The sequence below is a fragment of the Theropithecus gelada genome, chromosome 17 (assembly GCF_003255815.1).
Source record: "Theropithecus gelada isolate Dixy chromosome 17, Tgel_1.0, whole genome shotgun sequence".
NCBI lineage: Eukaryota > Metazoa > Chordata > Mammalia > Primates > Cercopithecidae > Theropithecus > Theropithecus gelada.
This window is the reverse complement of record NC_037685.1, coordinates 18,592,099-18,613,810: the sequence shown is the minus strand read 5'-3', so window position 1 is coordinate 18,613,810 and position 21,712 is coordinate 18,592,099. Positions and strand designations below refer to the sequence as shown.

General features: G+C 38.1%; 1 protein-coding gene across 4 annotated transcripts in view; it reads left to right on the top strand.

The window, feature by feature from the left end:
• Nucleotides 1-21,712, top strand: part of RBM26 (RNA binding motif protein 26) — an 89,668-nt gene that overhangs the window by 25,176 nt on the left and 42,780 nt on the right. For 2 of the 4 annotated variants that reach the window (XM_025364350.1, XM_025364349.1), the window contains exons 2-9: nt 3,790-3,908; nt 5,191-5,327; nt 9,622-9,710; nt 10,395-10,612; nt 12,542-12,802; nt 14,396-14,635; nt 15,057-15,197; nt 15,526-15,666. In XM_025364350.1, coding sequence (XP_025220135.1) covers nt 3,790-3,908; nt 5,191-5,327; nt 9,622-9,710; nt 10,395-10,612; nt 12,542-12,802; nt 14,396-14,635; nt 15,057-15,197; nt 15,526-15,666 — 1,346 coding nt within the window. Of the gene's footprint in view, nt 1-3,789; nt 3,909-5,190; nt 5,328-9,621; nt 9,711-10,394; nt 10,613-12,541; nt 12,803-14,395; nt 14,636-15,026; nt 15,198-15,510; nt 15,667-21,712 lie in introns of all 4 variants that reach the window. The other 2 variants (XM_025364347.1, XM_025364348.1) reach the window with 2 other exon arrangements.

The window sequence follows — 21,712 nt, the reverse complement described above, 5'->3', positions numbered from 1 at the left end:
TTAAGATGTACTTTTTGATTCAGTGACATTTGTTACTGTTTACTCTTTTTTTTTTTTTTTTTTTTTTTTTGAGACGGAGTCTCGCGCTGTGTCACCCAGGCTGGAGTGCAGTGGCGCGATCTCGGCTCACTGCAAGCTCCGCCTCCCAGGTTCACGCCATTCTCCTGCCTCAGCCTCCGAGTAGCTGGGACTACAGGCGCCCGCCACCACGGCCGGCTAGTTTTTTGTATTTTTAGTAGAGACGGGGTTTCACCATGTTAGCCAGGATGGTCTCGATCTCCTGACCTCGTGATCCACCCGCCTCGGCCTCCCAAAGTGCTGGGATTACAGGCTTGAGCCACCGCGCCCGGCCTGTTTACTCTTATAGAACTATTATATGCCAGAAACATAGGAATTGAGATGTTTTCTATATGTCTTGCAGTATTTGCTAGCTTTACTTTGATGTGTATCAGTTATTTTATTAACATTCTGCTTTTCAACTTTAGGTAGAACATGTAGAATCTCTATTTTGTATTCATTATTAGTTAAAATTGCTAACAGATAAAGAGATTGAAGGATGTCATGTCAAATATATCATTGTATGTATCTCTTTTTCTTCAAATGAACTATTAAGTTATCCTTTCCCTGTGCTCATTTGTAGTCATCTTCCTACTGTGATTTCCTAATATCTTTATTATATCCTTTTAAAGCTATTACTGTTAAACCTTTTTGTATCGTCAGTATCCTTGGAAGATATTATTTACTGACCCTCACTTATGTTATGGGTGTGAAATTAAGCCATTGTTTTTATGCTGCCAAGCTATGAAATTAAATCTAAGTTGAGGGGTTGATTCTCTGTTGGCATTTTACCCAGCTGGATAGATGAAAGGATGGTAAGAGGACCATGAGTCATACGTGGTTGAGGCATTGTTTAGAGACTGCTTGAAATAATGGTCTTTGAAAATTAAGCTAAGAAGGGGAGAGAGGACAGGAAGAGGTGAGCATGGACTGTGTCATGGCAGCAACTAAGGATACAGGGAGGTGGAAGCATTGTGGATGAATTTTTTTGAGATGGAGTTTTGCTATTGTCGCCTAGGCTGGAGTGCAGTGGCGCGATCTCCGCTCACTGCAACCTCCACCTCCCATGTGCAAGCAATTCTCCATCCTCAGCCTCCCGAGTAGCTGGGATTATAGGCGCCCGCCACCACGCCTGGCTAATTTTGTGTATTTTTAGTAGAGACAGGGTTTCGCCATGTTGGGCAGGCTGGTCTCAAACTCCTGACCTCGTGCTCTGTCCACCTCAGCCTCCCAATGTGCTGGGATTATAGGTGTGAACCGCTGCGCTTGGCTGTGGATGACTTTTAAAAGGAGTAATCAAGTGAATAGGGAGTGACTGTAACTCTTAAGTGTTTAAAAAGTAAATTGGAAGTCAGGTTTCTGGCACCTCGTTGTAAGAGGCAGTCTAGTGTGGTGGTTAAGAATGTGGACTTTGGAGTATGAGATTTAGTTTTAAATCTTGATTCATTTACTTGCTATATTGTCTTGGGCAGTCTACTTAGCTTTTCTCTGAACCTCAGTTTCTTTGTCAGTAAAGTGAGAGCCCAATATAGTATGTAAAATTAGAAATGCAGTTCATGGCACAAACTAGGTCTTGAGTAAGTGTTAGTAATTAACTACTGCTATTATTTTATTGTTAGTTACTCTAACTTGTAAAACCTACATAATAATTTTAGCTTAGTTATAAATTATAAACAATTATATCATTTTTTTGAATTGGATGAAATAGTTCAGACATCAAACATTTTCCATCCTGATGTTGTTAATTGAAATAAACCAGGCACAGAAAGATTAATGCTGTATGTTACCACTCATATATGGAAGCTAAATAAGTTGATCTCATATAAGTAGAAAGTAGAATAGTGGTTACCAAATGCTGGGAAGAGTGGTAGGGAGACAGGGAGAAGTTGGTTAACAGATACAAAATTACAGCTGGATTGGAGGAGTAAGTTTTAGTGTTGTTTAACGCTGTAGCGTAACTATAGTTAATTTATTATATATTTTCAGATAGCTAGAAGAGAAGATTTTGAATGTTCCCAACACAAAGAAGTAAATGTTTTAGGTTATAGATATGCTAATTACCCTGATTTATTCATTACACCTTGCATACAGGTATCAAAATATCACATTGTACTCTATGAATACATAGAATTATTATTATTATTTTTTAAAAACTTTCCCTTCTGACCCTGTCCTTCCTTTACTTATAGTTCGTACTATCATCCTGCCAAATAGCCGTAGTTTATTTATCCTTCCACATATATATAAGCCAGATTTCTCCCTTCTCCCCCAACACAAGTGGTACATACTATACAAACTTTTTCTCTGTCTTGCATTTTAAATTTAATAAATTGATATGAAGATTTCCTTAAGGGTTGAAAACTTCATTACCTGTTTCTTGTATCCTTTTGCTACATGTCATTCTTTTGTGTGGATTTTAATACAGTTTATTTTTCCAGTCCTCTCTAAATGGACATGTGCACATTTTTGATTTTACAATCAGTATGACAATAAGTAACTTGTACGCATGTCATTTTGAACACGTGAGTATATCTGTAGAATTCATAGATGTAACTTGCATTTGTGACTTTGATACTACCAGAATACTCTATCATCTACCAGTTCACTCACACCAGCTCATGTTTAAAATTGCTTTTTCATTAGTCTTGCCACCAGAATACATTTTCATATTTATTGGATTTTGCCAACCTGATAACTGAAAAATGTTTCAGTTTAACTTAAATTTGTATTTCTCTTATGGGTGAGGTTGAATTTTTACTCGTTTAGGAATCATTTTTATTTATTTTATGGTTTAGCATCTATTCATATCCTTTGTCTTTTTTTCTCTTATGATGTTGGTCTTGGTAAAAACACTGTGGGTTAGGGGAATTAACCTGTTTGTGATGAGATAAACTGAGCTTGTTTTTCATTTGTTGACTCTTCATTCTTAGTTTTTTTTTTTTTTTTTTTTTGTTAATAATCACATTACTTTTTTGATGTATGGATGTTATGTCTTTCTTACTCCAGGGTTAAATAAACTGTGTTTTCCTCTAACATGTTTCCAAGTTTATTTTGTAAAGATAACTGCCAAGTTGTCTCAATACATTTTCTTTTCTTTTTTTAAGACAGGGTCTTACTCTGTCACCCAGACTGGAATGCAGTGATGCGATCACAGATCGCTGCAACCTTGAACTTGGCTCAGATGATTCTTCCCCCTCAGCCTCCCGAGTAGCTGGGACTATAGGCACACACTATCATACCTAATTTGTTTTTCTTTTTTTTTTTTCTTTTGGTAGAGACGGGTTTTGCCATTTTGCCCAGACTGGTCTTGAACTCCTGGGCTCAAGCGATCTGCCCGCCTCAGTCTCCCAAGGTGCTGTCATTACAGGATTGAGTCACTGGGCCTGGCCTCAATACGTTTATTGCATAATTTATCTCTTCTTTGTTGGTTTGGATGCCACTTTTATAAAATCTGAATTCCTAGTACGTTTGGATCCATTTCTAGACTTTCTTTTTTTGCTGTTTAAACTAATATACTGATGGGTATGTTTTTAAGAAATAAAATGGCTGCACATAGCATTAAGAAGTGTTAGTATAAAGAGAACTTAAATTTCTTCAAGGTCCTCTGTGACCCAGGTGCTTTTTACATGTATTAACTCACTTAACTGTTATTCTCACTAATTCAGTTTGTAACTGGAATTTGTAGAATGTGCAGTTGACTAAATTTTCTTCAACGCTGGTTTTTTTCTTTAGCTGTGATGCAGATCCATCTGCCCTAGCAAAATATGTTCTGGCTTTGGTAAAGAAAGACAAAAGTGAAAAAGAGTTAAAGGCATTATGTATTGATCAGCTGGATGTATTTCTTCAGAAAGGTAAGATCTTTGGTTTGAAAATACTACTATATTTTAAAAAGTTAAGCCTTGGCACAGTGGCTCACGCCTGTAATCCCAGCACTTTGAGAGGCTGAGGTGGGTGGGTCACCTGAGGTCAGGAGTTCAAGACCAGCCTGGCCAACATGGTGAAACCCTATCTCTACAAAAAATATAAAAATTAGGTGGGCATGATGGTGGATGCCCGTAGTCCCGGCTACTTGGGAGGCTGACGCAGGAGAATTGCTTGAACCTGGGAGGCGGAGGTTGCAGTGAGCCAAGATCGCGTCATTGCACTTCAGCCTGGGTGACAGAGTGAGACTCATCTCAAAAAAAAAAAAGTTATTTAAAATAAGTTTATCCACAGAATATTAAAGGAACTTAGTAAGAAGCCCTAATTTTAACAAAGTTAAATAAACAATATTATTACTGAGTATATCCTTAACTTACTTAAAATGGATGCCACCTCTCAGTAATGTCCACGTGCTTATTCTTAAAGCATGTTGATATTTTTTCTTACGTAGATTAAAAGATTAAGAAAATGACTGCTTATTTATTTAAAGCTAATACTGCTTAGGAAACTGCTTTGAATCTTACCTAGCACATTGCTTTTCAGCTTTTTGCACCTTGCCACATCTAGATAATGATAGTGTTTGTGTTTACCACACTGAGTAGGCTACATGGAGAAGACTTAGTCATGGCTGGAAGTGACTGACCCAGAGGCTGCGGCCATTCCAGCCCCTGCCATCTTGAAAATAGCATGAATCAGTATTGCCTCAGAACTTGTGCCATTGCACACTGATTGGGAAGCTGTTGATATTAGTATATTTTCTTCCTTTTTTTTTTCTATTTTTTGAGATGGAGTCTTGCTCTGTCACCCAGGCTGGAGTGCGGTGGCGTGATCTTGAGTACAATGGCGCGATCTCGGCTCACTGTAGTGTCTGCCTCCTGGGTTCAAGTGATTGTCCTGCCCCAGCCTCCCGAGTATCTGGAATTACAGGCACCTGCCATCATGCCTGGCTAATTTTTATGTTTTTGTAGGGACGGGGTTTCACCATGTTGTCCAGGCTGGTCTTGAACTCCTGACCTCAGGCGATCCGCCCGCCTTGGCCTCCCAAAGTGCTGGGATTACAGACGTGAGCCACCATGCCCGGCCAGTACTAGTATATTTTCTAATTTGTAAAGGTCAAGGTGTATTTCATCATATTAGAGATAAGAGATGTGGAAGCGGGGAATTAATCTTAACAAATGTCTTTTAATCTATGGTGTTTGGTTTTACTTTTAGAGACACAGATATTTGTGGAAAAACTTTTTGATGCTGTGAATACAAAGAGTTACCTACCTCCTCCAGAGCAGCCATCATCAGGAAGCCTGAAGGTAGAATTTTTCCCGCACCAAGAAAAAGATATAAAGAAAGAAGAGGTAATGATTTGTGTTATACCTTACAGGTTATTTAAACACATAAGAGGAATAACTAAACTGAGTTTTTATCTTCTATATCTTTTTGTTGGGAGTCCTCAGGACCACTCCCAGTTTAAATGATTTCTCTAGGAGGACTCATAGGACTTTGCATGTAATTATGCCCATGGCCCTGGCTTATTTCAGCAAAAGGATTCAAAGCAAAGTCGGCAAATGGAAAAGGTGTATGAGGCCAAGTCCAGTGGAAAACAAAGCGCAAGCTTCTAAAGTCCTCCGAGTTCCACAGGATGTGCTTAATTCCCCTAGCAGTGAACTGTAACAACACATGGGGATTAGGCAAGCTCCTTAGATACTCTGCCCAGCGTTCTTACTTGGAACTGGTCACATAGGCATCGCCTACCTAGTATGTACCAAAATTCCAGACTCCTGGGAGGAAAGCAGATGTTCAGTGTAGACCATGTTGTTTCATAAACAGTTCAGGCATAGTGAACCATTCCTTATCAGGGAGTAATGGGAATGCTCAAGAAATCAAAGTGCCCAGGAGCCAGCCAAAGGCCAGCCTTACAAGCATGCTGGCTTTCTAAGGATAGTATTGTCAGGCCCGCTTTTACTCTGCACAATATCTTACAGAAATAGAGTCTTATCATCTGTTCTGTGAAAATAATTAGGTTGACAATTGGTCTGTTTGCTTTTGTCCTACGTGCATTTTAGTAGGGGACTGTTTTTAAGGTAGTAAAACACAAGGACCTTCACAGGACAGTGGAACTGACTTCATACTTCAAGAGGTCCTGAAATTTTTGTGTGTATTTTATAACCTCCTTTCTTCACCCTAATAGTCATATAATAATTTATATCTTTTCAATTTGATGTTAAAAGATTATAATTTGGCCAGGGTGAGCGTGGTGGCTCATGCCTGTAATCCCAGCACTCTGGGAGGCTGAGGCGGGAGGATCGCTCGAGCCCAGGAGTTTGAGACCAGTCTGGGTAATATAGTGAGACCTCATCTCTCTGAAAAAAAATTTAAAATTAGCCAGGTGTGATGGGGTGGTGCATGCCTGTAGTCTTAACTACTTGAGGGGCTGAGGTGGGAGAACTGCTTGAGCCCCAGAGCCTGAGGGTGCGGATTGAAGCACTACACTGCAGCCTGGGCAACTGAGCAAGACCCTGTCTTAAAACAAAAACAAAAACAAAAAATACCTATAATTTTAGTGAAAATAATTGTTTGCAGTTAAGCCATTATGTTTCTGCATTTAGCCCTAGCTTTAGGTCACACAAATCTTGGTTAAAATTTTGGTTCTACAAATCACTGGTTTGTGACCTTGAAAACTTTACTTTTCTGAGCCTCATTTTACTCAGCTGTGAAATGGAAATACTAAAGATTCTTGTGAGAATTAAGTAAAATAATGTATGTAAAGCACTTGATTGGTGCTTTACATACATTATTTTACTTACTTCTCACACATGGCACATGGTAGGTTCCCAGTCAATGGTAGCTGCTGTCATTTTTGAGATTGTAGGAGATGTTGCTGTTGTGACCTTTGTTTTTTTTTCTCCTTTTATGCTTTTTCCAGATTATATATAAATAATACATTTTATTATGCAATAAAATATATATAATATGTAATAATTATCAAATATATTTTTATCTCTATCTGAATATATTTACACACATGTATATTTGTATATTTTCGTATACACATACCCACATGTAACATCCCAATCAGTTTTATCTGCCTGGGAAGACCAGAAATGTAATTTATAACTGAACATATTTCATACCTAACAGTATAGGGGTTCTGTTAGGAAGAAAGGGACGGTGGATATTGTATTGGCAATTGCTTATGCCACATAGAGATATGCAGTGGTTTATTCAAGTTTTGTCTATTGGTGGAACTTTGGGTTGGTTTCAGATTTTTGCTGTTAAAAATTATACTTTGGCTGGGCGTGGTGGCTCACGCCTGTAATCCCAGCACTTTGGGAGGCTGAGGCGGGTGGATCACCTTAGGTCAGGAGTTCAAGACCAGCTTGGCCAACATGGTGAAACCCCGTCGCTACTAAAGATACAAAAATTAGCCGGGCGTGGTGGCAGTCGCCTGTAATCCCAGTTACTCAGGAAGCTGAGACAGGAGAATAGCTTGAACCTGGGAGGCAGAGGTTGTAGTGAACTGAGACCATGCCATTATACCCCAGCTTGTGTGACAAGAGCGAAACTCCATCTAAAATATATATATATATATATATATGTTTTAATTCTCAAAAAATCTTGAGTAGATCACAGTCCCTTGGTTTGAGAAGTAGTCTTCCCCCAAATCGAGTAGTAGCAAAGCTTTAGTCTTACTATCTATTGATGTAATACTTCCTGTTTTTTCAGTCAGTTGTGGGAGATACTTATCCCTGATCTTTCAGAATTGTCAAAATGCCAGACAGCAATCTACGTTTAAAATGCTGTGGCTATACTAAGATGGGCATGTACTGTGGAATATGGTGATCTGTTAGATTACTTGCAAAAGTGCATTGAGTAAATAGAAGGGAAAGAGTGTATCAGAAGGGTTGTATTAGTACCCAGTTTTTTGTCTGGTCTGGGAGGAGAGCTGGAATAGGTGGAAAGAGTACAAAAGTACTTGAGTTTAAAAAGGCAAACTGTTGAAAGAATGCTTTAAAGTTTATTTCTCCTAGTTTGGTCTGTTAATAGGATTTCCATCTGATTTCTCATCTAAAGTGGCACACTTCTTTTTTTTTTTTTTTTTTTTTTTGAGACGGAGTCTTACTCTGTTGCCCAGGCTGGAGTGTCGTGGCCCCATAGCAGCTCACTGCAACCTATTGCTTCCTGGGTTCAAGCAGTTCTCCTCCCTCAGCCTCCCGAGTATCCCTCCTGTAATCCCTTCCTGGGATTACAGGTACGTGCCACCATGCCCAGCTAATTTTTGTATTTTTAGTAGAGGTGGGATTTCAGCATGTTGGCCAGGCTGGTCTTAAACTGCTGACCTCAAGTGATCCACCCACCTCGGCCTTTAAAAGTGCTGTGATTACAGGTGTGAGTCACTTAGCCCGGCCTAAAGTGGCACATTTTGACAGAAGGTCTTATCAAAGGGATGCTGGAACAGCTGGCATAATCTGGGACATGTGTACCCTGTGCGTAGACTACCTGCATAAGAATATCTTATAGTTCTCAGTAACGCAAAATCTTGAGCCCTGTCTTATTTATGGAAGCCACTTGCACAATATTTCCTGAATTTGTTTAACCTCTAAGTCCTTTTTTTCTAATTGTCTAGAAAAATAGTGATTCCTATTGTTGAGGACCATTGTTCTCAACAATATAGTCTGGAGAAGGTAGCACTGAGAATATTTTCCAGGGTTGCTTTCTAGTAGCTATATGATGTGAATGGAAGCACCTTGTAGGAAACAGGAATATATAGCTGTCATGCTGCTGTGAGAAACTGGAAAACTCCTTCATCTTATACATTGTTTTCCCATATATATAAATGTGTATATAAATATGTAAGTATATGTAAATATATATTTATATTTTTACATTTATATATAAGTATATGTATAAATGTGTGTATATATGTGTATATGTGTGTGTATCTGTATTTATGACTTGGTGAGTTCTAATGTAGTCTCCTATTTTCTTTGATGTGTTTGGTACCAGACCAAATCCATGAAACCAAAACACGAATATGTGTTAGACTTTTGAAAGAGGAATAAAATTGGATTTCCATTAATTATGTTAAAATGAGCATACTTGCTTAAAATGTTTTCTCACCAGTGTAATCATTTCATTACAGTTAAATGATGATACTTAGTAGAGGAATTTACTTTGTTTGGATACTTTTAGGAGATGATTTTGCTTCTACATTATATAAACTAATATTAATTAAATGTTAATGTTAATAAAGTCTTAAAGTAGTAATGTGTCTACCTAAGGCTTTTTTTTTTTTTTCTCTGAGACAGAGTCTCACTCTGTCGCCCAGGCTGGAGCGTGCAGTGCCACGATCTCAGCTCTCTGCAGCCTCTGCCTGCTGGGTTTAAGTGATTCTCCTGCCTCAACCTCCAGAGTAACTGGGATTACAGGCACCCGCCACCGCGCCCAGCTAATCTTTGTATTTTCAGTAGAGACGAGATTTCACCATGTTGGCCAGGCTGGCCTCGAACTCCTGACCTCGCGATCCACCCGCCTCAGCCTCCCAAAGTGCTGGCATTACAGGCGTGAGCCACCACGCCCGGCCCTATCTAAGGCTGTTTAACAGTGGAATAACTACTAAACTTCTTGTACACCTTTTTTTTTGTATATCAGATCACTAAGGAGGAAGAGCGGGAGAAGAAGTTTTCTAGAAGGCTAAATCACAGTCCTCCACAGTCAAGCTCCCGATACAGGGAAAATAGGTGAGCGGTTCATTGAACCATATTCAGTGTTTTGACATAAGTTACCTTTTATATGAATGTTTAGACTTGGATTATCTTTTATGCAGAGACAAGTAATACCTACTCTTTTATTGGTCTAGGAAAATATAACTAGGTCTGTTTCTATCATGAAAATCTAGGTCAGATTTGTAGATCTTGGGAGTGAGTTTAGAACAGTGCTTGACATATATTAGCTGCTAATCTTTTTATTCCTAACTTCAGATTCCAGTAGAATCTTAATGTGTGGCTCTTTTTTTTTTTTTTGCCTGCTGTTTCCCTTTAGTGTGATTAAATTGTTTTTCTCATTCAGGCTTCAAAAACCCTTAGAATAGAATGCATGCGATACATGTCTGGAAGTGTGTGACTGTATGTACGGGATAGTATGTTCTATATGTACTGTAAGTCATATGTATAGATGCCTTTATCTACAGATGCCCAATTGTATAGTTGCCAATGTGTATAAGACTAAGGGTTAAGGCTTTAAAAAGATTGTTTTTCATTTAAAAGGGATTTAGAGTACTAAATATTAAGCTCAGTTTTTTCAAGTGTCTGATGGTAGGATAAAAAGTTATGTTACAAGAATTAAATATAACTTTTGCATTTAATTAGCTTTTTCCTGTGTCACTTAAAAATTATTTGTATAAAAGTGACCATATATTTCTTTAGAAGCCGTGATGAGAGGAAAAAAGATGATCGTTCTCGCAAAAGAGATTATGATCGAAACCCTCCTCGAAGAGATTCATACAGAGACCGGTACAATAGAAGACGAGGGCGAAGTCGCAGTTACAGCAGAAGTCGAAGTCGAAGTTGGAGTAAAGAGAGGCTTCGTGAAAGGGACAGAGATAGAAGCAGGACTAGAAGCAGAAGCAGAACACGAAGCAGGGGTAAATAGTACATGTATATGTATATTTTGGTTATCTTTTTATTGTGAAAAACTCCATGTTTAAGTGTTTTTAAAAATTGCTTAACATTTTGTCAGCGTTTTCTTCTATTATGATGTATTCTGTGGTCCAAGAGAATGCTTTTTAAAAATTCCTTTAAAAGTTTTATTCCGTGCAATTAAAATCACAGTTACCACTACACATTCAACAGGATAGCCACAATGATAAAGACTGATTCTGTTTGGTGTTGGTGAGAATGTAGATAAGCTGGAACTCTTTGGAAAACATTTTGGCAGTATGTAAAAATTAACATAGGGGTCCGCTATTCTACATCTTACTGTTTAAAAATGAAAGTTTATGTCCGCACAGATACTTGTTCACAAAGTTCATAGCAGACTCATTTGTAAGAGCCAGATGTAGAAACAGCCTAAATGCCCATCAACAGGTGAATGTATAAACATGTTGTGGTATATCCATACCATAACATGGATGAAAAGAAAAGAACTTTTGATACATGCAACAAAATGGATGAATCTCAATATAATTATGCTGAGTGAAAGAAGCAGGAAAACAATATGTATGTATATCAAAATATTTTTTTCTTAGTCTTTGTTTTTGAGACAGTATCGCTGTGTCACCCAGGCTGGAGTGCAGTGGCGCTGTTTCAGCTCACTGCAACCTCTGCCTCCTGAGTTCAAGCGATGATCATGCCTCAGCCTCCTGAGTAGCTGGGATTACAAGCGAGTGCCACCATGCTCGGCTAATTTTTGTATTTTTAGTAAGAGTCATGTTGGGGGTTTCACCATGTTGGCCAGACTGGTCTTGAATTCCTGATCTCAGGTGTTCACCTTTCTCAGCCTCCCAAAGTGCTGGGATTATAGGCCTGAGCCAGTGTGCCCAGCGTAAAGTTTTTAAAAATGCTAACTAATCTGTGATGACAGAGAGCAAAGCCAGTCGTTGCCTGAGATGGGAGTAAAGGAGGGATAGATTACAGATTACAAAGGGGCATGAGGATTCTTTTGGAAGTGATGAGTATGTACATCATTTCAGTTGTGGTATTGGTTTCAGAGGTGTATACTTTGATTAAAACTTACACAATTTAATATGTTCAGTTTATTATGTATCACTTACACTTCAAAACTGTTTTTAAAAGTTTAAAAAGTGTTATTTCAGATACATATTTCTGCAAGAGCATGTCATTCCCAGCATGTGTAATTTTTCTTCTAGTACATGTTATTGAAAGTAAGATATTGTAGTAAAACACCTAAAACACTTTTCAGTAAAACACCTTTTCTCAAACTTTTTTTACTACTCTTAATACTATTTATGGCCTTTGTATAAGCCCTGTATTCTGTTACTCTTTTCTTAGAAATTTTCCGCTGCTGTGATCTAGGTATACTGGGCTTCTTGGAATGTTGCTTCACTTAACTAATCTCTTTAATTGCTTTTCTTTTTCTTGAGGACCATATGTATAGTCTAGTTAGTTTCTTTGTGCATGTTTAATATGAACTCCTTTTGGCTCATCCGTTCTTATCTTAATAAACAGCCATTGTAGTAACTTCAGATGGATGACTACAAAATGTTCACCACAGGAAAAATAACTCTACTTTATTGCATGTTTTGTTTTGTGGTCTGCAGTTATGTATACTAAGATTGTGATGAAGAAAATAAAAAATTTCTTTTTTCTATAAACAAAACTCTAAGGAAAAACATTAAATACAGCAGCGTTACCTGGTTTTGTAGCTTGGGTTATATTGAAAAGAAATAACTTTTTAACATTGTGTATTAATTAAATATTTTTTAAAAGAAAAGGATTATTATGCAAAATTTAAAACTTTTTTTTCTGTTTATAAAAATATCACTGTTTCTTAGATCTGGGACTTGTGTTTTTAATACAGTGTAGTTTTATATGTCATTTATCTTTTGTTGCAGAAAGGGATCTGGTAAAACCTAAATATGACCTGGATAGAACAGATCCATTAGAAAATAATTATACTCCAGTCTCTTCGGTACCTAGTATTTCATCTGGCCACTACCCTGTACCTACTTTGAGCAGCACTATTACAGTAATTGCTCCTACTCATCATGGTAACAACACTACCGAAAGTTGGTCTGAATTTCATGAAGACCAGGTGGACCATAACTCTTACGTAAGACCACCCATGCCAAAGAAACGGTGTAGAGACTATGATGGTAAGTCTTTCGGCTGTTTCATGAAGTATTTAATTAACATTTCCAGCTGCCTAAATTCTGTGTTTATGTTGTACACAGTTATTCAAAGACTTACCTCTGAAAAGGGGGAAATTAGCCTTAATCACTTTTTGAATTCCTCAATATGATTGAAACATTTATAAGTTGCCACTAATTATTTGAGTATCAATTTAAAGATAATATTTATTTGCAAGTAAGTCTTAATAAATTTTGGGAGTTTACCAAATGAGTAAATATCTACTGAGTTATTATGAGGGAATCTGCTACTGAAACATTGTTGACAAAAGTCATTTCTTTTGAATGAGTGATAATTGGACTACAAGTAGAAATGTACCTAGAAATATAAACGTCACCTTTGTAAGAATTTTATTAAAGAATTGAAGACTTTTGGCTGGGTGCAGTGGCTCACGCGTGTAATCCCAGCAGTTTAGGAGGCTGAGGCAGGCGGATCATGAAGTCAGGAGATCGAGACCATCCTGGCTAACATGGTGGGCAACCCTGTCTCTACTAAAAATACAACAAATTAGCCAGGTGTGGTGGCGGGAGCCTGTTTTTCCAGCTATTCAGGAGGCTGAGGCAGGAGAATGGCATGAACCTGGGAGGTGGAGCTTGTAGTGAGCCAAGATCGCACCACTGCACTCCAGCCTGGGTGACAGAGCGAGACTCCGTCTCAAAAAAAAAAAAAAAAAAAAAAAAAAAAAAGAAAAGAGGTTTCTTTGGCTCATGGTTCTGCAGACTGTACAAAAAGTGTAGTGCCAGCATCTGCATCTGGTGAAGGCCTCAGGAAGATTTGCAATCATGGTAGAAGGCAAAGGGAGAGCAACAAAGAGGGAGCAAGGGAGCAAGAGTGGGGTTGGTGGTGGGGGAGGTGCCATGCTCTTTTAAACAACCAGTTCCTCTGAACTAATTGAGGGCGAACTCACTTGTTACCTTGTGAAGATCACCAAGCTATTCATGAAGGATCTACCCCCATGACTCTAACACCTCCCACCAGGCCAACCGCCAACATCGTTTGTCACATTTCTCTCTCTTTTTTGTGGGGGATGGAGTCTCACCCTGTCCTCCAGGCTGGAGTACAGTGGCGCAGTCTCGGCTTACTGCAACCTCCACCTCCCGGGTCCTAGCGATTTTCCTGCCTCAGCCTCCCTAGTAGCTGGGCTTGCAGGTGCCTGCCACCACGTCCAGCTAATTTTTGTATTTGTAGTAGAGATGGGGTTTCACCATGTTGGTCAGGCTGGTCTCGAACTCCTGACCTCAGGTAATCCACCTGCCTCAACCTCCCAAAGTGCTGGGATTAACAGGCGTTAGCCACCATGCCTGGCCAGATTGTCACATTTCAGCATGAGATGTGGAGACGATAAACGTAGTAATTATGTCAGTATGTTAAATATACTCTTACTTGACAAATATTTATATTACTGGAGAAGAGCAAGTAGCTCTTGGGAAATGGTTAATTATCCTTTTGTCCTATATTAATAATATTCATATTTTTAAATACTTTACTTTTGCTGACTTAGAGAAAATATATATTTCCAGTGCTTTTGACATTTGTTTCTAACTATTCTTTCCCCATAGAAAAGGGTTTTTGTATGAGAGGAGACATGTGTCCTTTCGATCATGGAAGTGATCCAGTGGTTGTAGAAGATGTGAATCTTCCTGGTATGCTGCCTTTCCCAGCACAGCCTCCTGTTGTGGAAGGACCACCTCCTCCTGGACTCCCCCCACCTCCACCAATTCTTACACCCCCACCTGTGAATCTCAGGCCCCCAGTGCCACCTCCAGGTCCATTGCCACCCAGTCTCCCACCTGTTACAGGTAAGTAAATCTGTTTGTTTGCCTGTATTTATCTAGCCATTCTTAGTCTATTTTTAAAACTTAATAGATTCTTAAATTAAAAGTATCTAAAGGAATCCCAAAACTGCCTAATAGAAATTAATAGCAATATACTTCCATTTGGAATACACCTCCATTTTGTAGCCTGTGCCAAGCCAGTTACTATGGTTTGGAGTGACCTTGTAATTAAGTACATCACTGGTAAAACCCAGCTGCCTGCAGGCCTTTATGGCTTAAGGCAAACCTGCTTTGGAATGTGTTAAAAGGATATCTGATTAGTTGTAAGAGCTTGGTGTTTGTAGATATTATAGTTTGATAAATGAGAAGATTATGTTCAGATGTGCAATAACTTGTTTTATTTGTTTGCTTTCAGATGATATTTCTTATTCTTTGGTTTTGACAGGACCACCACCTCCACTTCCTCCTTTGCAGCCATCTGGCATGGATGCTCCTCCAAACTCTGCAACCAGTTCTGTTCCTACTGTAGTAACAACTGGCATTCATCACCAGCCTCCTCCTGCTCCACCCTCTCTTTTTACTGCAGGTACAGTTTTGGCCCTTTTTATATTCGTAATGTAATATAGTTTTAGATGAAGAATTTTAAAATGTCTAGAGAGAATTGCTCTATGAGGACTACTTTTCTCACTAAAATTATGTAGGCATGGTGAATGAATGTTAAGCCCTCAGTTATGAATGTTTTCAAAATGTTTCTTTTTAATAACTTTTAAAAATAAAGTTATTTTCTTTTTGATACATATAAAGCATGTTATATGTTAATATGTTATATTGTTTACTTTTTCTCTTATCAATATTAAAAAATTACCAAGTGGAGTTTTATAATTGTTTTTTAATTACAGTTTTTGTATTACCAGATACATATGACACAGATGGCTACAATCCTGAAGCCCCAAGCATAACAAACACTTCCAGACCTATGTATAGACACAGAGTGCATGCACAAAGGCCCAACTTGATAGGACTAACATCAGGGGATATGGATTTGCCACCCAGAGGTACTATAATTAATCTTTCCTTCCTGTCATTTTCGTAATATAAACAGTGGGAAAACATTTATAAAGAACAGTTGGTCTTGCCTTTATTGGGGTTGGATAAGGAATGGTGATTTATTTATTTATTTATTTTTTTTGAGACGGAGTCTTGCTGTGTCTCCCAGGCTGGAGTGCAGTGGCGTGATCTTGGCTCACTGCAAGCTCCGCCTCCCGAGTTCACACCATTCTCCCGCCTCAGCCTCCCAAGTAGCTGAGACTACAGGCGCCCGCCACCACGCCCAGCTAGTTTTTTGTATTTTTTTTAGTAGAGACGGGGTTTCACCATGTTAGCCAGGATAGTCTCGATCTCCTGACCTTGTGATCCACCCGCCTCGGCCTCCCAAAGTGCTGGGATTACAGGCTTGAGCCACCGCGCCCGGCCTGAATGGTGATTTATTTTATTTTACTTTATTTTATTTTATTTTTGGAGACAGTCTCACTCTGTAGCCTAGACTGGAGTGCAGTAGCATGATCTCAGCTCACTCTAACCTCTGCCTCAGCCTCCTGAGTAACTGGGATCACAAACACATGCCACCATGCCTGGCTAGTTTTTGTATTTTTAGTAGAGATGGGATTTCACCATATTGGGCAGGCTGGTCTTGAACTCCTGACCTCAAGTGATCCACCTGCCTTGGCCTCCCAAAGTGCTGGGATTATAGGCTTGAGCCACTGTGACTGGCTGGGATGGTGATTTTATTTGTTCCCTGTATCCTTCATTCCCCCATTAGAGAAAATATATTGTGTAATTCTGTATTTGTGGTAGAGGTGACACTTTATTATACAGTTATTACACTGTCCAAGAGGGAAAGGAAGTTCCTTAAAGAAGCACATTTTCTTGGGTAGGCTTTTTTTTTTTTTTTTGTAATTTGTATCATTTGTAATCTTAATTGATTCATTTAAACTCTTGAGAATAACGTTTTAATTCCTAAGAAGTTTATTCCTAGTTTGGAAAATCATCTGTAAAAATTGTGCTTGTTATTTATTTTTACTGACTTTTCACATGTTAAAATTTAATATTAGTTTGCGTATATTTTTAAGCAAAGGATATTGTGTGTTAGGAAATGACTCAAAATTTTCTTAGAGGAGGCAGACTTTTGGATAAAATTTCTAAAAGGTACAGTTTGGATTGACATAGTCACAACCTAGGGCAGCAAAAGTGCTACACTAGAGATATAAATGTAAACTAATAACATTCAGAGGGAGAAAGTTCACATTAATTTGGAAAATACAGTATTTGCTACAGATCACATTTGATATGGGGAAATGATGGATTGTCAGACATAATGGAAAATATTTCCTGGGCTAATGAAAAATATGTCTTTTTCCCTAACCACCTCAATTAAGTTTTAAATCCCATTTTCTTTCCAGTCTTTTCTTGTCTTACCTAGTCAGAATTAAAAATCATGCTACGTCAGTTGTGAATAAAAATCTTAGTTAAGTAAGTAACAGTGCCTAATGGAGTTTGGTAAATGTGTGATTACTTACATACACTTTGTGTTTTTTCTTTTGTTCATTGGAAGCGATCAGATTCTGAGCATCTTCCTTGTATGTTTAAAGGACTTTTTGTAATGAAGGTGTAAGGAACGTTTTAATTCAGATTTATATCCTCTTTGAGATCATAGGACAGCATTTAATGTGGATGCCCATTCTTAAATTCTCTTGGAGGAATCTCAATAGCTATTAACAACAACAGAAAAAAAGATTTTTTTAACAGTTTCTGTTCTATGTGAGGAATATAGGGATTGCTTGTAATTGAAAAGTGGCCACTTAAGAATTTAACTGTTGTGTGATGCTTACCCATGTCCTGAACCTGTTTCCCACCTGGCTAGTTCATAGAAACCCTCTTTTCTTCTTTGGATAACTATTTAGCATGTAGTTTTGTTTCCCTCATACCAGTACTCCTTGCTTTTACTGGGAACCTTTTAGTGGGAATTTCCACCTCAGTTAACCTTTTATTGGGAATTCCCTCTAAAGTCATTTCTTTCTACCTTGCTGCTTTGGAGTGCTATAAATATATGCTACTACAGGTCAATATTTATTAGATCCATTCACATGCCAGGGCAGTTTCTGGTTGTGATCAAGAGAAACAAGGGGATCAAACCCCTTGCATATAAATCTTACCGTGTACAAGTTGGATCTATGGTAATTGCAGCTCTTAATGCTTATAGTTATAGGAAGTGGTCCTGTTCAGAGATAAATGTCTGGCATACCTACTTAGAAATTTGAATGCCTTTTCTCATAGAATCATTGTATGTAGTGATTATTTTAGTACTCTTCTTTAGATACATCATGTACCATTTTTGTGAGCTAGTTTAGGATTGAATTCTCCATTAATAACTGATTTTATGTACCAAACAACTGATTTAGCACCCCATCTAAATTGAGGATTGCCTATAGTACTTCTATTTTCTTACCTCTTTTTAGTCCTCTCCATCCTCCCACCATATGTTCTCATCTATTCCCAGTTTGGATTTTAAATTTACTGTCCTGGATTGTGACAGATACCTAAAAAGCTTATTTATTGTTAATTATATAATTATTACACATTCCTAATAGCCTATAGATGGCCTTAATTTGAATTTGTCATAGACTTATTATTATGTGATAGCTAAACTTTTATGCTTACTGCTTTAAATCTTGAGGGGAATTATTCAGCAAAAGGAAGGAAATTTGGGCCCTTTGATGCATTGAAATTATTAATGTAAAAGTTACCTGGAGGCCCTGACAGTTATGTTTTGCAGAGTTCTAAAGAGGCGGAAAACTTGATAGATGATCTCATGATTGAATATAGGCAGGAGGAAGGGTTAAGTAGTTTTCCATTTCTAGTCAACAAAACCAGTGCTGACAATTATAGGCAGAAAAACAATTCATTAAAAGGATTATTGGGGAAAAATACATTACATAAAACTATTTAATATTAGACCATTTGCTGACTATATACCAAGAGGAATTTCTGTGTTTTTAATACCCTTCTTTTAAATATATATCAATGAAAGGGATTCTGAATTAGAGAATACAGATGAGATGGAACAAACCCATCTCAATTACTGGAGGCACAACACGTTATTCCTTCTCTTAGTGAACCTTCAGGTACAGAACATATTAAAGTTAAAAACAAAAGATGTTGGATAGGTCACAGATTCTCTAAAAGGGCCGGTGAACCAGGCTTGGGAGGCAGGAATAAGACCAAAAATCCTTTTGCAGAACCGGTCCTGTGAAAGTACCACTGGACAGAGAAACATCAGAGGAGCTAGATACAGGATGTTTCCACCCTATCTGCTTTAGAGGTGTAGGATAAGTCAAAGTTAGACAGAGGAAGAGAGTAGATACAGCCTATGTACCCTGTGATACTTTTAAGAAACTGAAGGAATTTTGTGACTGGAAGAGAAGTAAAGAATGTGGAGGGAGGTAAGAGGCTAATTAAAGCATTTACAGAATTTTAGAATAGAGGTGATGATAGTAGCTGGACTAGGGTAATAATAGAAGTGAAAAAAAATTAAGTTTAGTGGAAAGAATTGACAGAACTTGTAACTTACTGAATTTGGAGGCTTAGAATAGGGGTAATAAGAGGATGAAATTAGACACCCGTTTCCTGCCCTGGATAATTGGGCAGGAATTCTCATTCATTGAGAAGAACAGCTTTGACAGAGAGAGAAATTTAGTTTTGAAAGTGTTTAACTTCTTGTGCCCTGGGGCATGTGAGTAGAAAAGTCCAGTGGGAAATAGGATATGGAAGTCTGAGGCCCATGAGAGACAGCTGGCTAGAATATACAGATTTTGGAATCATGCATATGTAGAACTTCGGTCCTTTATCTTTTCTTCTGTCCCATTAGTACCAGTGGGAGGTAAAGGGAAATAGAAGGAGCCATACCAAAATCTGTAGGTCTGAACATAATTTTATTTTATTTTATTTATTTATTTATTTTATTTTATTTTATTTTTTTGATTTTTCTCCTTCTTAAGAGTGTTTAGCAAACTAAACACTCTTTTTTTTTTCTCTTTTTTTTTTTTAAATTTATTTATTATTATTATACTTTAAGTTGTAGGGTACATGTGCATAACGTGCAGGTTTGTTACATATGTATACTTGTGCCATGTTGGTCTGCTGCACCCATCAACTCGTCATTTACATCAGGTATAACTCCCAATGCAATCCCTCCCCCCTCCCCCCTCCCCATGATAGGCCCCAGTGTGTGATGTTCCCCTTCCTGAGTCCAAGTGATCTCATTGTTCAGTTCCCACCTATGAGTGAGAACATGCGGTGTTTGGTTTTCTGTTCTTGTGATAGTTTGCTAAGAATGATGGTTTCCAGCTGCATCCATGTCCCTACAAAGGACGCAAACTCATCCTTTTTTATGGCTGCATAGTATTCCATGGTGTATATGTGCCACATTTTCTTAATCCAATCTGTCACTGATGGACATTTGGGTACATTCATACAGCCAACAGACATATGAAGACATTCATACAGCCAACAGACATATGAAAAAATGCTCATCATCACTGGCCATCAGAGAAATGCAAATCAAAACCACAATGAGATACCATCTCACACCAGTTAGAATGGCGATCATTAAAAAGTCAGGAAACAACAGGTGCTGGAGAGGATGTGGAGAAATAGGAACACTTTTACACTGTTGGTGGGATTGTAAACTAGTTCAACCATTATGGAAAACAGTATGGCGATTCCTCAAGGATCTAGAACTAGATGTACCATATGACCCAGCCATCCCATTACTGGGGATATACCCAAAGGATTATAAATTATGCTGCTATAAAGACACATGCACACGTATGTTTATTGCAGCACTATTCACAATAGCAAAGACTTGGAATCAACCCAAATGAACATAATTTTAAAAACCTTTCTCGTGTGTTTCTAAAAGCTTCCTCTCCCCATCCCAACTGAGAATCACTGAAAAAGATAAATGAAGCCATGGCAGTAGATAAGAAAGTTATTTTAGGAAGGCTACATAAAGTGAGATGAGAAAACCCAAGTATAACTGCTTGACAAATATCAGCATCAAAGTAAATGGACAGAGAAAGGGGAACTTTATAGAAAACTTAGAAATGAAGCCCAAAAGCTGCAGACAAAAGCAAGGAGTGGGGATTCCTAAAAACCCAGGGAATATAATATCTAAGATGGAAAAGGAGATGATCAACAGCCACAAATTCTCCTGTGAGGTCCAGTAAGAGGACTGGGATGTATTCATAAACTTAAGCAACAAGTGAGGACATGAGTGATTTTAGCACGAGCAAGTAAAGTGCAGTAATGGGAGCAACTGCCAGTTTTCAGAGGATTAGCGAGTGGGTGTTAAGAAAGCAAAGTTAGTAAGTGTGGACATTGATTAGGAAAGGGCTGTGGGGGTATGGAGAGAGATGTTGTTGCTAAAGGGAAAACTGGTTTTACGAGCGTTTCTTTTTGTTTAAAATGGAGTAATTTGAGCTGTAATGTTTGAATGTTGATGGGAGGTTTCAGTGTCCTGGGAAAGGTTCAAAATGGAGGAAAGTAGCAAGGGTCCCAAGCATTGATTTGAGTCTCTGTATGTATGGCATCTGTGGGTAGTCATATATCAAATATGACTTGACTGGAATGATTGGGAAAATGGTAGTTTCTTTAATAGAAATGTTTAAGAAAAAAGAAAGGTAGACTTAATATGAAGATAATTTGAATGTTCTGCATACTGAGTTTTGAGATACCTGTAGGATTTCCAGAGAGAACCAAGAAGTTGAAATTTAGAATTGACTATATGCTGTCCTCCTGAAGGAGACCATAGCTGTAGCCATGACAGAGATTGTGCTGAAACAGATCTTCAGTTCTTTTGGTTAGTTATGTGTTTAGAAATATGTAAGAATAGGATTTTAGACAATCAATTTTGCCGTCTATAAAAAAGGAGTTTTTAAGTTCCATTTTTCTCTGTGGATTAAGGTTTGCATGTTTTAAACTTTGGAGTCATTTGGGAATAACAGATTAAATGTGCTATGCTCATTACATGCCATGAAGTAAATA